The 16,701-nt window shown below is 40.9% G+C and overlaps 1 protein-coding gene across 3 annotated transcripts; it reads right to left on the reverse strand.

Annotated features, from left to right (window-relative positions):
* Positions 1 to 1,517: 1,517 nt before the first annotated feature.
* On the reverse strand, positions 1,518 to 16,409 carry cntn1b (contactin 1b). Of its 3 annotated transcripts, none has more exons than XM_083527865.1 (25): positions 16,311 to 16,409; positions 13,796 to 13,838; positions 12,922 to 12,996; positions 12,747 to 12,788; positions 12,526 to 12,652; positions 12,153 to 12,334; positions 11,887 to 11,982; positions 11,458 to 11,664; positions 11,179 to 11,278; positions 10,697 to 10,878; positions 10,472 to 10,596; positions 9,828 to 9,945; positions 9,582 to 9,732; positions 9,058 to 9,185; positions 7,602 to 7,774; positions 7,298 to 7,421; positions 6,905 to 7,072; positions 6,488 to 6,637; positions 6,308 to 6,378; positions 5,941 to 6,172; positions 4,768 to 4,880; positions 4,289 to 4,478; positions 3,925 to 4,040; positions 2,729 to 2,885; positions 1,518 to 2,568 (listed from the first exon to the last, which is right to left on the reverse strand). In XM_083527865.1, the coding sequence occupies exons 3-25, from the start codon at positions 12,974 to 12,976 to the stop codon at positions 2,486 to 2,488; spliced, it is 3,090 nt and encodes a 1,029-aa protein (XP_083383991.1). In that variant the 5' UTR covers positions 12,977 to 12,996; positions 13,796 to 13,838; positions 16,311 to 16,409; the 3' UTR covers positions 1,518 to 2,485. The 3 variants fall into 3 exon arrangements, with proteins under 3 accessions (XP_083383991.1, XP_083383992.1, XP_083383990.1); XM_083527866.1 differs by lacking the exon at positions 16,311 to 16,409 and adding an exon at positions 13,942 to 14,613; XM_083527864.1 differs by lacking the exon at positions 13,796 to 13,838 and having other exon boundaries at positions 12,922 to 13,040; positions 16,307 to 16,344.
* Between the last annotated feature and the right edge of the window lie 292 nt (positions 16,410 to 16,701).

A 16,701-nucleotide genomic window follows, 5' to 3' on the forward strand; every position in this document is an offset into this window, starting at 1 on the left:
CCTGAGGAATGGAGAAGGAGTGTGCTGGTACCGATCTTTAAGCATAAGGGAGATGTGCAGACCTGCAGTAACTACAGGGGAATTAAGTTGATCAGTCACACCATGAAGTTATGGGAAAGAGTAGTGGAAGCCAGGCTGAGAGAAGAGGTGACCATCTGTGAGCAACAGTATGGTTTCATGCCGAGGAAGAGCACCACAGATGCCTTATTTGCTTTGAGGATGTTGATGGAGAAGTATAGAGAAGGACAGAAGGAGCTGCATTGTGTATTTGTGGATTTAGAGAAAGCGTACGACAGGGTACCGAGAGAGGAGTTGTGGTATTGTATGAGGAAGTCAGGTGTGTCAGAGAAGTATGTGAGGGTGGTGCAGGACATGTATGAGGACAGTGTGACGGCAGTGAAGTGTGCAGTAGGTACGACAGACTGGTTCAGGGTGAAGGTTGGACTGCATCAAGGATCGGCCCTGAGCCCTTTCCTGTTTGCAGTGGTGATGGACAGGTTGACGGACGAGGTCAGACAGGAGTCTCCCTGGACTATGATGTTTGCAGATGATATTGTGATTTGTGGTGAGAGTAGAGAGCAGGTTGAGAAGAGCCTGGAGAGGTGGAGATATGCGCTTGAGAGAAGGGGAATGAAAGTCAGTAGGAGTAAGACAGAGTACATGTGTGTGAATGAGAGGGAGGGCAGTGGAGTGATGCGGTTGCAGGGAGAAGAGGTGGAGAAGGTGGAGGAGTTCAGGTACCTGGGGTCAACAGTGCAAAGTAATGGAGAGTGTGTTAGAGAAGTAAAGAAAAGAGTGCAGGCAGGGTGGAGTGGGTGGAGAAGAGTGACAGGAGTGATTTGTGATAGTAGGGTATCTGCAAGAATGAAAGGGAAAGTTTATAGGACTGTGGTGAGACCTGCGATGTTGTATGGATTAGAGACAGTGGCATTGAGTAAAAGACAGGAGGTGGAGCTGGAGGTAGCAGAGCTGAAAATGTTAAGGTTTTCGTTGGGAGTGACGAGGATGGACAAGATTAGAAATGAGTTTATTAGAGGGACAGCACATGTAGGATGTTTTGGTGACAAGGTGAGGGAGGCGAGATTGAGATGGTTTGGACATGTGCAGAGAAGGGACATGAATTATATTGGTAGAAAAATGCTGAAGATGGAGCCACCAGGTAGGAGGAAAAGAGGAAGGCCAAGGAGGAGGTTCATGGATGTGGTGAGGGAAGACATGCAGGTAGTTGGTGTGAAAGAGGCAGATGTAGAGGACAGGGTGGTATGGAGACGGATGATCCGCTGTGGCGACCCCTAATGGGAGCAGCCGAAAGAAGAAGAAGAAGAAGAAGATTATATAATATAATACCCTGTAATACCCCTAAGTACCAGTAGAGGGGGTGATGATAGACAGCTGAGGACTTCATTAAAAATGATTGTGCATCCAAAGAGAATTAATACACTATAGTTATATTTAAAATGTTTGGCATTGGTTTAATAAATAGAAACCAGAAAGCAGTAAAGTGGAGAGTCGTTGCATTAAACATTTACAGGCCACTTTATTAGGAACATCTGCTTATTCATGCAGTTATAAATCATGTAGCAGCAGTACAGTGTATAAACTCATACAGACACAGATTAAGAGGATTATGTCACAATTAGTGTGCACACATGGAAAACACAATTGCAAATACAATTTACAATTCTCTTTGAAAATTGCCCGGAATTTCCTTCCATACAAGAACTTCTGTCAATGTTCATATTAAACATCAGAATAAAAAGTGACCTCTGTGACTTTATCAGTGATGTGGATGTTCATACCAGACAGACTGAAGTCTGCTTATTAGAAACACAGAGTTTAAAACAAAACTGAACAGGTGCACAGGTACAGGTGTTCCTAATAAATTGGACACGGTGAGTACATTACGTTTTTGTAAATATTAGACGTAAATTGGAATCGGAATACGCGCCTTTTTGTACTGTGATCAGGGTCATTGTTTACTTGGATTTTTTTTTTGTTTGTTTTTTTTTTTTGGTTGGTTGTTTTTTTGTATTGCAGCTTAAAAGAAAGTTTTTTAAAAGAAAGAGTTTAAAATGTGAAAAGTTGATTAATGATTTCTGCCCATGTCTAGTATTCATTTGCACGGATTTCATAGACATTATAATCTGCTGTACACAGATCAGATAAAAACAACACCTTTTTAAATAAACAGAAAAGGAGAAATTGGTCAATTAAGATAAAAAATTACAATAATTTGTACTAATTAAATAATCCCTTAAATATAAATAAATATTACAGAAACTTGGAGGTGATGTGTTGAGTATTATATCATCTCGTCTCTAACACCAATTTGGCTTTAATACTGATTTAATCTGATCTCTAGAAGTTTATACAACATATAACTAATTACACAATGAACTAAAGAAACGTGGGCTGGAGCGCTGGGAGAAGGTTTTGGGTTTCTCTAAACTCTGCACTGCTCTTAGCTGAGTCACAATGTGGTCTCCTAAAGGTCCAGGTTCATGAAAGCCAACGCGAGCAGCAGCAGAGCTCCAGCACTGAGAGGCTGAGCGATCAGGATGGCCGTCCCTGTGACAACATGACAGGGAAGAAAGATTTCATTCCACCGTAGAAACAAGTTTATATCAGAAAACTCAATCCGTTCCTGATCACTATTATTTTGGATACTATACTGTACATGAACGTGGAAGAAAGAAATTACAAAGTTAGAAGGTCCTCCTCAGCCCACCTTGCACTTGTATTTGTGATATCGGTCCATCTCCTCCTTCACACCGAGCCCGGATCTCGATTACATAATCTCCTGTCTCAGGCATGGGGAAGTCGATGTAGTGCCTGCCAGTGGTGTAGAGTTTCCCGTACCGCTCTCCTTCCTTCCTAAACAAAATCTAAAAAGCCGAGAAGATGCAGAATGAACATAGAGTGTGAGAGACCTGTGCAATGGCAACATGAACACAATTTGTTTTGTTTTGATGGGAGGAACCAATAGAAATGTACGCTGTGGTCATGTGTTCCACCTGCAGCCAGATTGCTCTTTCTGTAGGTGTGTTCATGAGCTGCAGAATCAATTCTCCAGTTGAACCATTATATCTGAAGTTCAGTTTGGGAGCTGAGCTCGTTCTTGGTCTATGTGCAGTGAAGGTTGTTCTATATTCTTGGCATCTCAAAAGGTCCAGAACATTGTGTGCCAGAATCCAGTTCTGCTCCTCTGGGCCATAGGCTTCCATTCGATGCGGTATCTTTGTGGATTCACCAATGAGCAGTTCCTTTATGTCTCCATACTCTTCCCATCATTCTGCTAAAAGTTCATCTTCATCCCATCTCTCTTTAGGATGATGTTCCAGAACTCGTCTTTTTTCTGATCTTTCTGAACTTTCAGATCTTTTGACTTGCTGATGGTGTTGATCTCATGGTAAAGTATCTGTATGTACAGTGATGAAGTCTTCTCTTGATTGTTGGCTACGACACACAAATGCCAGCTTCCTGGTGGCTGTTCAACAGATGGCCAGATGTTGAATAGATGTTTTTGTTTGTTTGTTTTTTAAACTGGACAGAATGATTCTGTTCTATTCCAAGGTTGAGCTCAGCAGTGTTCTTCCTTTTTTACATTCCTAATAGTTTTGTTATGATGGCTCGATTGACGTGACGGCTTTTCACATTTAGACTCTGAATAAAAATCCATCACTTGAAATCAACTTTAGATCGATTATCTGCTCGCAGTGTAATGAAGAAATAATTCGCTTTCGTTTATCGATCATTAGTTAAAAATCAGTTAAAAATACGTTCAATAACACAAACATCCAAACACTTATTCCCTCCCAAAGTCCATCAAATATATAACGGGTGATTCCTGCTGGTCTCCAAACCAGATGAACTGCTGCATGTGTAAGTGGAGTTTGGCTCTGATACCCCAGAAGAAGTACACACCTTGTATCCCTCCACATAGGACTCATTCCAGTAGTTGTAGATGTGGTCCCAGTAGATATAGAGCCATTTGCGTGTAAAACTAACATATTTGTAGACTCTGAGATGACGACTGGGCGCTGAAAAAAACAACAATACATTACAAAAATACAGTCCTTATAAAGTTTAATGTGCCGTGGAGTTCAAGCACATGATGCATCTCTGTAAGTTCTGACTGGACAAAACATGTGTCATAGAACTTATCCAGTCCTGGTGATGAGACTACCAAGGTTCGAAAGATTACATTTATAAAATATTATTTATCTTAATGGTAAAACATTTAACATTCCTTTAATAAGTACATTGTGTAGTTGTGCTATCTGCTTACGTGGTCTCCTGGTAAACATCTCACAGTGCTCACTGGGTGGTCCAAGTCCAGCTCCGTTGTAAGCGCGCACCTCAATAAGGTAGTGTGAGTCTGGTCGCATGTTCTCCAAACGAGTCTGATTAACTGAGCTGTGGACCAGAACACGAGAGGCTGCTGCCTCGTTGTCATCGTATTTCCTCCAGTAGCGAATCTGAACACAAAGCAGACACAAGATTTGACATCTATACTTACATAATAAAGTGTCGAGCCTGGAGTCCTAAAGAACCTTAAACATGTTCAACGTATAACTCAGATTCAGGAAGAGGAATATAGAGCATTAGACAGTCATACTGTTTCTGGATTCCAGAGAATATTCATGGCATTTTATGTGGAACAGAAACAACCACAAAGCAGCAAATAAAACCTCAAATATCTCTTGAGTTATTTGGGACTATATCGATCTCAATTCAGTGAACCGCAAGATTACAGAGTGATTTTACCTGGTAGCCGTCCACCCAGTGAGGAGGAACCTGAAAAACAGGAAGCCACCACACTAGAGCCTCGGTGGAGGTCACCTGGCGAGCATAAACATCCAGCGGTGCCTCTGTGGGAGCTGCAGAATTAATACATCTCATCATTTATCTGGTATTTGAGACTCTGTTCTGGACAGATGCCTGCAGAAGTTCTCTTTCATTATCTTATTATTATTATTCTTTTATATAAAATACAGTGGAACCCGGTTATCTCGCCCACGGTTCCCTCGACAACCCTATTAAGTCGACGTTTTTGAAGTGGAAACGGCAAATTCTCGCTTTGTCTTAGCATTTTTTATTGGTTATGTCGATTCTTTTATGTCGCCGAACCCTAATATCTCGAGCACAAGGGGGGAAAATTTGCCATTTAACAACGGTTATCTCGGTGCAGCCGCAGAAGAACTCGCGGAAGTGGCGGAAAAATCAAGTCTTACAGCTGCTCCAGGTGTTGTATTGTATACTGGTGAATCTCTGCTGTTAGTTAGTGCTAGTGTTTGTAGTGTTTGTAGTGTTAGTAGCGGCGCGGCGTGGCTTTGGGAAGAAAAGAGCAGCCGGTGAGAGAGTGCCGGTGGGAAGACACGTACCGGGATACGCATGCGCGATAACAACGACCGCCGTGAACCAACATATACCACCAATAACGGACAGTGAGAGTGTGGAAGTGTAAATAGGAGCTGGTGATGATGATAAACGAGCACCAGATGTGCGCGATTGAAGTCGGGAGCTTCAGAGAAAGCGGCCGAGAAAACACCTGACACGCTGAAGGGGGCGCCGAAGGGGGCGTGGCAGGTGGATTCCTGACAGATAAACATGTACTGTATGTATTTTTATAGCCTGACTTCATCAAACAAATCGCGGCAACGCTGTTGTGTAAAAACCCTTCAGAAACACGTGCATGTACATTCTCATTTATTAACGCACATCATGTACATAAAGAAATTTCAAGCCGTTAATATACTGCCGCCATTTTGATTTTCGTTTATCTCGATCATCGGTTACCTCGATGCTTTTTGGCGACCCCCTAGGACATAACCGGGCTCCACTGTAGATTTATTATCAATTCTTAATGAATGTCTTTAGTGTGATGAAAAACTTCATATATTTTCCCAAAATCCTGAAAGTTGAGGAAAGGTTCCTCACCACTGGAAGCTGAGAACACCACTGTGGTCAGACTGTATGGTCCTTCTCCTTTATTGTTGTAACCTTTCACTTTGACTTCTATCTCAGTGTCAGGTATAATACCATCCTTGTAGACGTAGCGTCTCGCCTCCGGGTCAGCCACAGTTGACCATGTCCACTCGTAGTCCTCATGAGGCTTAAACCCCACTATATAACCGAACTTTTTGCCAAAAAAGTACTGGGGCTTCATGGGCTGGAGAAAGGCACGAGAACATGATGCAGATGTTACTGTGTGGAGGAATATTAAAAGACCTACGTGCAGAAGAATACACCAAATATTACATTACTGTTATACATTTGTTTAATAGAAGATTCAAATTTGACTTACTGTCCAAGTCACTATGAGCTCTCTGTTCAAGCCGACATAACCACTTAAATCAGTGGGAGCCGTGGTGGGAACTAAAGACGTGGAAGAAGCTGGTTAATTTCATCAGCTGATTTCTGTACAGTAAAAACTGCGATAGACATGATGTTATTCATTCATATAAATCAGCATATGTGAACTCACTGGAATCCCAGGTTTTAATCCTGATGGAGGGAACACTGCAGTCTCCTGCTCCCAGGTCATTGACGGCGTAAACCCGGAATTCATACTCCATCCAAGGATACAGTTTAATGACCGTGGCCGCGTTGGCATTCTCATCCAAGAACTCGGGAGCTAAACAAGGCAAACATCAACCTCGTTCACACCACACCACTCATTTTTTATCGTCCTTCCTTTGCCTGTACAGTGCAGATTTCTTGAGTATACCTCTAAAATAAAAGATGGCCTTCAAACCTACCAAAGCTCTTAAAAATCTTCTGCATTTTCTAGATTAGTTAATAATAATTAGTGAATTGTTAGATTTAAGACACAGCTCATGACAAAGATCACAACAACTATGAAGAGACTCAGTCCTTCACAGTCCTCCTCTAGTGAACTCACACGTGACTGCAGTTTTCCAGTCCTCAGGGTCTAGAGCGAAGGAGTCTCTGGTTTGAATAACATGCTGAGTGATTGGACTACCATGATCTGAGCCAAGACTCCAAACCAGCTTCACTGATGTGTCTCTAATCTCCTCCACACGCACCCCTCCTGGAGGACCAGGCCTTCCTGATACAGGAAACAACATACTCTCAATCACGTGTCATAGAACATATGATGAGTCCATTTATGAAGTCTGTAGATACGAGTTATTCACTGTAGATTATTAGACCAGAACTGTCACTACTCTGGGGTTAGTCCATTAAATATTATAATCTTTGTGGTCTGACATAATTGATATTTTATTGAAATGATTATGTTTATATTTGATATATAGATATATATAGGATGAACCTCTGACGTAGACGTTAGCAGAAGCAGTGGCGTTGTCCACGATGGTCTGTGCCGTGCAGATGTAGTGTCCTTTGTGTCCAACCTGAATGTTTTTAATCAGCAGGTGTCCACTGGACTCATGATCCTGCACACAAGTCCATAAATACGTGAATTATTAACTATACGCAGTTATATACTGTATCTAAAATGTCCTCGACTGTGAGGTGATGTCCATGACTCAGGGTCTAATCAACAATCAAATCCTCTCAATAATGACTTTAGAATAACACACACAACATTGTGCTCCATGAACCTTCATACTTACTGTCAGCTGCTCGTAGTGCTCATAGTCAGTGGCAAAGTTGATGATGTACGAGTCCATTGACCAGATGAAGGTGATATCAAAGCTGGGATCATATGAAGCTGAGCACTGCAGGAGTGTACTCTCACCCACAGTCACCTCCATGTCTGCTGGAGCTACAGTGATCTTAGTTGCCTCTGAGAAAAGGATAAAGTTACAGTGTTCTTCCACAGCCGAATGTAATATCTGCCTCCAGAAATACACAACAAACATATTTAGAAAAACATTCGACACTAAATACACGTGTACACCAGGGAGATTTCTTCATCAGAGATCAGTCTCAATCTCTATGTGCATTTCTGTAAATCTGTTAGAAGAATGGAATTGAATTTGTTTATTAATTCAGTGTTGACCTGTGAAACGCAATCTGCCTCGTATTACTAAATAAAAAGCATCACTCCACTCTACACAAACAGAACGGAGAATTCTACAATACACGTTCATATATGTCCCAGTGTAGCTTTTTAAAAGTTTGACCTTCACCATTACATCTAACACACACACTACACAACATTCCTACTCCTTCAGAGCTCTTCATCCAAGGTGCTTGTAATTACAATAAGATAATTAAGAGCAGTCAGGATGCAGCCTGGTGTCAAATTTATATACAGAACAGGTTTACAGCAACTTCTTTATCCATTTGTGTGTTTAATCCAATGGCTGGTTCTCCATTACAGGATGACAGATACTCTTTGAGAGTTTGGCTTGGATCTTCATTTCAGAAGGTTGCTCGTGTAGCAGCACAGGACAGGATTCCCACATTACCTTCTTTAAAGTAGATGCCCAAAAAACATCCCGAACCATCTAAAGAAATACCAGTGACAACTGGATCCCAACTCATGTGGAGTTTGGACATTGGACCTCTTCGAGTGTTTAAAGGCTCTGGCATGGAGAAGCTGGTGTTGGATCTGTGATGATCTCAGATGTTGAGTTATTTTATGAGTTGCTCAGTAGCTCCTAGTTTTATAACCATAATGACTGTAAAAGACTGTAGAAAGATCATCAGTCATAATCACACACTCCAGTGCTCATGTTAGTTCTCACTCTCCAGTGTTCTGTAGTGTTTAAAGACTATAATCACACTCTTGATGTCACCCACATGAGGATGAGGTTCTGCTTTTGAGTCTGGTTCCTCTCAAGGTTTCTTCCTCATAACATCTAATAGAGTTTTTCCTTCACCACAGTCTCCATGGTGATCATCAGAGATAAACACACATCATTCACCTTCACTGTTAAACTCTGTAAAGCTGCTTTGAGATGATGTGTGTTGTGAAAAGCGCAATAGAAATAAACTTGACATGACTCTGTGTTATATTATACATACATTATAAACATGATAAGTTTTATATTATACTGTGTTTAAAGCTTTATTTTAATCAGAGGACATTAAAGATGTAATTATTCGAACACAGTCACTGACCTTTAATGCTAAGTCTCCCAGTGCTGTTGGCTTTTCCTCGATCGTTCTCAGCAAAACACGTGTAAAATCCATCATCTGCCTTCGTCACGTTCAGAATCTCCAGACTTCCATCGTCCCATACAAACACACTAATCAGAGGAGACACATTGACTTTATTTTATAGTGTATTATATTTTTAGATATGATGTAACAGGGTAATGTAAAAGAGTTAGATTCGATGATATAATGATCAAACCCTCTCACATGAGCCTCCACAAAGTTCACAACTATATAATAATAATTAAAAAACTAAGAGTTCATTTTATTGTTTCTTTTCAGCAAAGCGTATATATTTCATTTATATTTAGCATGTGTGTAAGTTTGGAACGGATATTTATGGATATTAAAAAACAAAAACAGCATATTTCCCTACAGTTTTGAATAGCTGTGTTTTACACAACGGCGAATCAGTACATTTAAAGGAATATAACTAGACAGAGGTCAGTGAAGAGTCTGAGGAGAGAGAAATCCAAAAGCAGACGTACCGTGACGAGTTAGAGAAGGTTTCAGAGCCACGTTTCCAAATAAACCTCGGTTTTGGAGCAGCTCGTGGTTTACACTCGATCACCACTCGCCCATTCTCAGCTCCCAGTAAGATCTTTTTGACTGGGTTGTAGATGAATGTGGGTGCACAGGCTGAGAGGAGATTAATAAAGCATCAGTTAAATGGATAATTATTTCAGTATTCCAAATGTTATCTATTTTTTCCTTTAGGGTGCAGTGCGACTCACAGACCACACGTAGCTCTGCATTAGCGTAGATGGTTCCCCAGTTGTTCTCAGCGATGCACTGATACATGCCCGAGTCTTCAAAAGTCAGACTGGAGAACTTCAGCTCCCCTTTTCCATACTTAAGCAGAAAAACAATAGAACAATAACTGTTTAAAGGGTAACTGTGGACCTTCATATCACTTGTGAGTATTACATAAGTCTGTTATACAACAATACAAACGATTTATTTATGGATTCTGATCCAACCTGCAAGATAAACACGTTCAGAAAATAAAAAACAAACAGAATAAAATGAAATTCTGATTCACTGAAGGATTCAGACCCTCCAAATCACGTTCAGGTGCACCCTGTCTGCTTTAATCATCCTTGAGATGTGACTAAGTCTCGTGGAGCATATTGGAGTCCACCTGCTGTAAATGAAATTGATTGGACATAGTTTGTAAAAGATACACACCTGTTCTATAAAGACCCACAATTTACACTGCATTGTTAGAACAAAAACCAGAGCAGGAAGCTCCAGGAACTGTCTGTGGATCAGTGTTTGTTCTGACCATCCATTACAAAGACTTCGTGCATCACTTCTGTATGTGTTACTCAAGTCCTCCAAATAAAATACAACATTTCAGATCAGAAAGTGAACTGACCGAGTATCCGTCCTTCAGCCAGCGGATCCATGGTAAAGGCTTTCCCACAGCCGTGCAGGAGAGGGTCAGCTCACTGCCAACATCCTTCTCTGTGTCGTTGATGTGCTCTGCCCACTCTGGAGCACCTGCTCAGATAAACAAGAACAACAATGTTTAGGAAAAAGATTGTAATAAATACATAAGAAGGGCACGGCAAGGAAAAATGAAATAAACAACCCTCCTTACCCTCCACATAAAGCCACTGGCGGTACCAGTCCATGCCCTTTACATTCAGAGCCTCACATTCGTAGCTGCCCTCATCCTCATACTGCACATTGATAAGGTGGAGAAGAGCACCGTTCATGCTCACCTCATAGTTGGGTGGCAGATCTGCATCCAGTTTCCTCCAGCGAATGTGTGGAAGAGGGCTGAGAAGCACACACACACACACACACACACACCTAACGTGACACACACTGGACTGCCAGGAGTTTAGTATATTTACTGACCCTGCACTCGTGGAAAGTTCATAGCCGATGGTTAATGCATGCATGGTTTGGTTTATAAAGAAAAGACTGATGGTTTCAGACGTTTATAACTTTAATGAAAGACAGAGCTACCTGATGCCCCCTGTCAAGCCCCTCCCAAACTCACAGTGACCTGAGGAACGCAGCAGAAAAGATCTAAACTTCAGAAGATAAAATTCATTACTGTAGGTCTGATCTTACTTTCCCAGAGCGAAGCACTCCAGTGTGACGTTTTGCCCTACGAGGGCGTATGTCTTGGGAAATCGGACTCGAATGTCTGCAGGATATCGTTTAACTTCCTCTAAAAAAGATCCAGAGAAAAGTTCCATCACAAATTAAAATCATCACAAAGGATTTGTTCCATTTACAGTGAAAATCATCTGCACCATGATCATCTTTTATTTTATTATAATGAGAGAAATTATTGATAAGAGCTTTTATCACTGCTGGATTTGAATTGCACACACAACACAAACTCACTTTCCACCTCTGGCACCAGAGCGATCGAGGAGCTGAAGACACTCTTGCCTATGGTAGGACTGGACACGAAGCAGGAGTAGTTCCCGATGTCTGAGATCTCTGCTTTAGCAATGTAGAGGTTTCCTGTGGTCTGAGACACGAAGCGCCTCGGATCAGGAATAATAAAGTTGGGGAAATCATTGTAGATCCATCGGTACATTACCTCATCTAATAAAAATACAAAAAGGAGGCCAGAGGAAATTGAGATCACTGTGTTCACTCTAATAATCTATAGTGTACAGTATAATAATATTAATAATAATATAAAAATATAAAAAGGTGATGAACACATTATTGCTCCTCATGCTGTTTTATATCAGCTGATTAACGCAAGAACATGGCGTGAACATGGATGTGCAGCACAGGGGGTAAATAAATCTTGGATCTTACTTGGGTAGCGAGTTGGTGCGTCACACAGGAGCACAGCCCCCTGACCTTCTTTAACATACACACTCTCTCTCTCATCAGTAGGAAACTGGTTCAGAACTTGGAAAGAAAGTGTAGAAATACAGCATCAGAAAGACACATCACTACATAGAATCAAATCTGTACTACCACAATAAAAAACATTCACACCAAAGTTGATTCTCCTTCTGACATTAAAACCACTTCAGAAGGTTTTCAGCAAATTATTGAGTTGATCATCGAAAACTTACATCCGAACCTCACAGTGGCCTCCTTGCTGATGACTGTGCCATAAACGTTCTTGGCCACACATACGTATTTTCCTGCATGTTTACTCTTGTCTGGATTGGTGATTACCAGGTTTCCTCCCACTAAACTGTAGTGTTCATCCGGCTGTTCCAGAAGCTTAATCTCCCAGTTATTATGCCACCATCTGCACAGAGATGATAATCATAAACCTGTAAATATCTTCAGAAAATTGATATATTTATGTTTCATAATCTCTGAAAACCGGGTTCTTCTACTCAGCTATATTTATTTCAGATATTTATTTGATTTGGAAGAAAAACAGAAGATAGGAAACAGAAGAGAAGAGTTGGACAGGGAAGTAAAAAGCAGGGTTACTTGACAGTGGCCGCTGGATTCGCTCGCACTCTGCAGTTCATGGAGATTTTGTTCTCAGGAGAATCCTCAGCATATACAGTGTCTAATGGCTCCTCCTCAAATATGGGTCCAAAACCTGTGGCCTCCTCTGAAACATGATGAAACATCTTTATAAGAAATCATTGTGTCTGATTTTGTGAATATTTACATTATTGTCAGAAGCATAAACTGATGTGACTTACTGTCAAAGATCCTGGGCTCAAAGAACCTCGGCTTGATGGCATCTATACAGGGAATGGAGATGGTCAGTTATGTGTGTCAGTTACGGTACACACACACACACACACACACACACACACACACACACACACACACACACACACACACACACACACTTCTCTAACTGCATTTACAAACCTGTGGAGAAAAGCAGAGAAAAAAAACTCAGCAACACAATCAGAACCTGCATCATGATTCCACCACTGACTGTCCCTAGAAGCAGAAACAGACAAATGCAGAATGTTAACATGATGATGCTCAATGAGCTCCTAAATCGAAAATGTTTTCCTTTTTCATCTGCAAATTTATTTTTTGTTTGTTCTACAGGAGAAAAGTCCACCACTGCCAGACCTCAAGCTTCAACATCAATCTCAACTTTAGCAAAAAAACACATGAGACTCCTGGAGTGTGAGTGAAGTGCAGCACCATCACACAGACATCACTGTAAACTAGAACAGAGTTTTCTGTTTCTACTTCCTGCGTTCGCTCTTCTTTCTTTCTTTAATAGGATCTGTTGGTTTAGGAATGAAGAATGCAGAAGAGCAGATAAACACATCACTGGAGTTTTAGCTTGAATTTCTTTTTTCTTAACCATGTGGGAAAATGAATTAAACGTTTGATCACATTGTATGATGATGCTTCTGTACACAGAGCAAGATCCATGAAGATATGGTCAAAGATGTTTGAATATCCTGCTGACCCTCAAACCCACTGGACAAACTAGAATTCTGACTAAACCCCAGACCTTATTCTCACCTCCTCAACATCACACTAATGTTCTTGTAGCTGGATGATCACTAATCCCCACAGCCACATCCAAAACCTAGAGGAGAGGCTTCTCAGAGGAGTGGCGTTTATTTCAATCACAAAAACAATAAATCTGGAGATTTTCAACAAGCAGGTGGTTGTGAGGGTCAGGGGTGCACATACTTTTGGCCATATATTTGACTGTATTGTCATCATGCGAAGCTCTTTACTGTATGAGTGTGTTTATGAATATTGTTATACTTACGTGCTGGAGTTATTCAGAATGTCGCATTCGTGTAGCTGCAACGCTGCAGAAACAAAACCAGGGCTGAGATCAGAATCCAGGCAGCAGCTTGTAACCGAGATCCAAATCTTACATGCAAACTTCATTCATAATCACAAACTTCAGACCTTCTCAATTCTATAATCCTTCAGTCCTTCATTATATATTCGGGTTGTTTGGTAAGCAGATGTTTAGCACATCTGCTTTGTTTTATTTGAGCTCATGTGTGAGGATGCAGGAAGATGAACATTTTTTTGTTTATTTTAAGATTGAGTTATTGTTTGATGATATCATTTCATGGATCTTCTTCGCTCTCAGGATTCTTTTTTAGTAACATGGAAAAGCCTTAAAAGCACCAGCACTGTGACAGAAAGTGATTTAATAGTGCAGTAATTTTTCATTTGAAGAGAAATATTGCACATAACTCCAGATATGAAGTAGAGGAAACAGATGTAGTGGAGCATCTCCTGTAGCATCAACCAGAAGCTCATGAAAGAGTGTAAAGTTAATGTATCACGTGTGTCGCTTTATAGCAAATGATTTACCAAAAGTTTGTCTGCAACAATTAATTTGACCCTGATTGCTTTTCTTCTAGATCTACAGGACCCAATCCTTCTCTCATGTACCGCCACTGATCCTTGTCCATCCTTCTTCACTTCACACAAGGAGGTGGTGAATTTCACTCTGAGCTCCATCAGACCTTCAACAGACATTCATGACCTCTTTCTGCACATGGCTTCTGTTTTAGCATCATGACTTACTGATCATATCTGATGCCCTCTATCCACCTTCTATCCACCTTCTATCCACCTTCTATCCACCTTCTATCCACCTTCTATCCACCTTCTATCCACCTTTTATCCACCTTCTATCCACCTTCTATCCACCTTCTATCCACCTTTTATCCACCTTCTATCCACCTTTTATCCACCTTCTATCCACCTTCTATCCACCTTCTATCCACCTTTTATCCACCTTCTATCCACCTTCTATCCACCTTTTATCCACCTTCTATCCACCTTTTATCCACCTTCTATCCACCTTCTATCCACCTTTTATCCACCTTCTATCCACCTTTTATCCACCTTTTATCCACCTTCTATCCACCTTCTATCCACCTTTTATCCACCTTCTATCCACCTTCTATCCACCTTTTATCCACCTTCTATCCACCTTTTATCCACCTTCTATCCACCTTTTATCCACCTTCTATCCACCTTTTATCCACCTTCTATCCACCTTCTATCCACCTTTTATCCACCTTCTATCCACCTTTTATCCACCTTCTATCCACCTTTTATCCACCTTCTATCCACCTTCTATCCACCTTTTATCCACCTTCTATCCACCTTTTATCCACCTTCTATCCACCTTCTATCCACCTTCTATCCACCTTCTATCCACCTTTTATCCACCTTCTATCCACCTTTTATCCACCTTTTATCCACCTTCTATCCACCTTCTATCCACCTTCTATCCACCTTTTATCCACCTTTTATCCACCTTCTATCCACCTTCTATCCACCTTCTATCCACCTTTTATCCACCTTCTATCCACCTTTTATCCACCTTTTATCCACCTTTTATCCACCTTCTATCCACCTTTTATCCACCTTCTATCCACCTTTTATCCACCTTCTATCCACCTTTTATCCACCTTCTATCCACCTTTTATCCACCTTTTATCCACCTTTTATCCACCTTCTATCCACCTTTTATCCACCTTCTATCCACCTTCTATCCACCTTTTATCCACCTTCTATCCACCTTTTATCCACCTTCTATCCACCTTCTATCCACCTTCTATCCACCTTCTATCCACCTTTTATCCACCTTTTATCCACCTTCTATCCACCTTCTATCCACCTTCTATCCACCTTCTATCCACCTTTTATCCACCTTTTATCCACCTTCTATCCACCTTCTATCCACCTTCTATCCACCTTTTATCCACCTTTTATCCACCTTCTATCCACCTTCTATCCACCTTCTATCCACCTTTTATCCACCTTTTATCCACCTTCTATCCACCTTCTATCCACCTTCTATCCACCTTCTATCCACCTTCTATCCACCTTTTATCCACCTTTTATCCACCTTCTATCCACCTTCTATCCACCTTCTATCCACCTTCTATCCACCTTCTATCCACCTTTTATCCACCTTCTATCCACCTTCTATCCACCTTTTATCCACCTTCTATCCACCTTTTATCCACCTTTTATCCACCTTCTATCCACCTTCTATCCACCTTTTATCCACCTTTTATCCACCTTTTATCCACCTTTTATCCACCTTCTATCCACCTTTTATCCACCTTCTATCCACCTTTTATCCACCTTTTATCCACCTTGTAAAAACACATGTATTGTGAATAATCAGATTTCTGTGATTCATGCTTAAGACCAGTATTTCCGAGTAAACCTTCTCAGAAAATATGTAAAAATGATTGTTTTAGATGACAGCTGATTAAAGGATAAATAAGTTCGGCACTGACCATGTTCTGGGAGCTGAACCTTTATCTTCAACTGTGACCTTGGGAACAACAGAAAAAATCAAGCACAAGCAGTCATGTGATGGAGTAGAAGGGGTCATGCTGTGCCCCCATGACATGCTTTCAAATGCATTCTTTCACACATCACTCATTTAAAGTCAGACAGAGGCAGATGTTTGGTTCTGATCTGCTGTTTATTAGAGACGACTTTAACCCTTCATATGTATTATATTTAAAAGTTAATTCTGATTGCATACTGAAGGTAAAAAAGGACAAATATTTTGTGCAGCAGTGAGGCAGAAATTCTCCAGGAGCCAGCAGGAGGGAATAAAAACACACTCCTCTTCACCTTCACCTTAAACCATGACGGTGCAAATGTTTCATTAAAGCCAAA

This window comes from Silurus aristotelis (genome assembly GCF_946808225.1).
Source record: "Silurus aristotelis genome assembly, chromosome: 24".
Taxonomy (NCBI): domain Eukaryota; kingdom Metazoa; phylum Chordata; class Actinopteri; order Siluriformes; family Siluridae; genus Silurus; species Silurus aristotelis.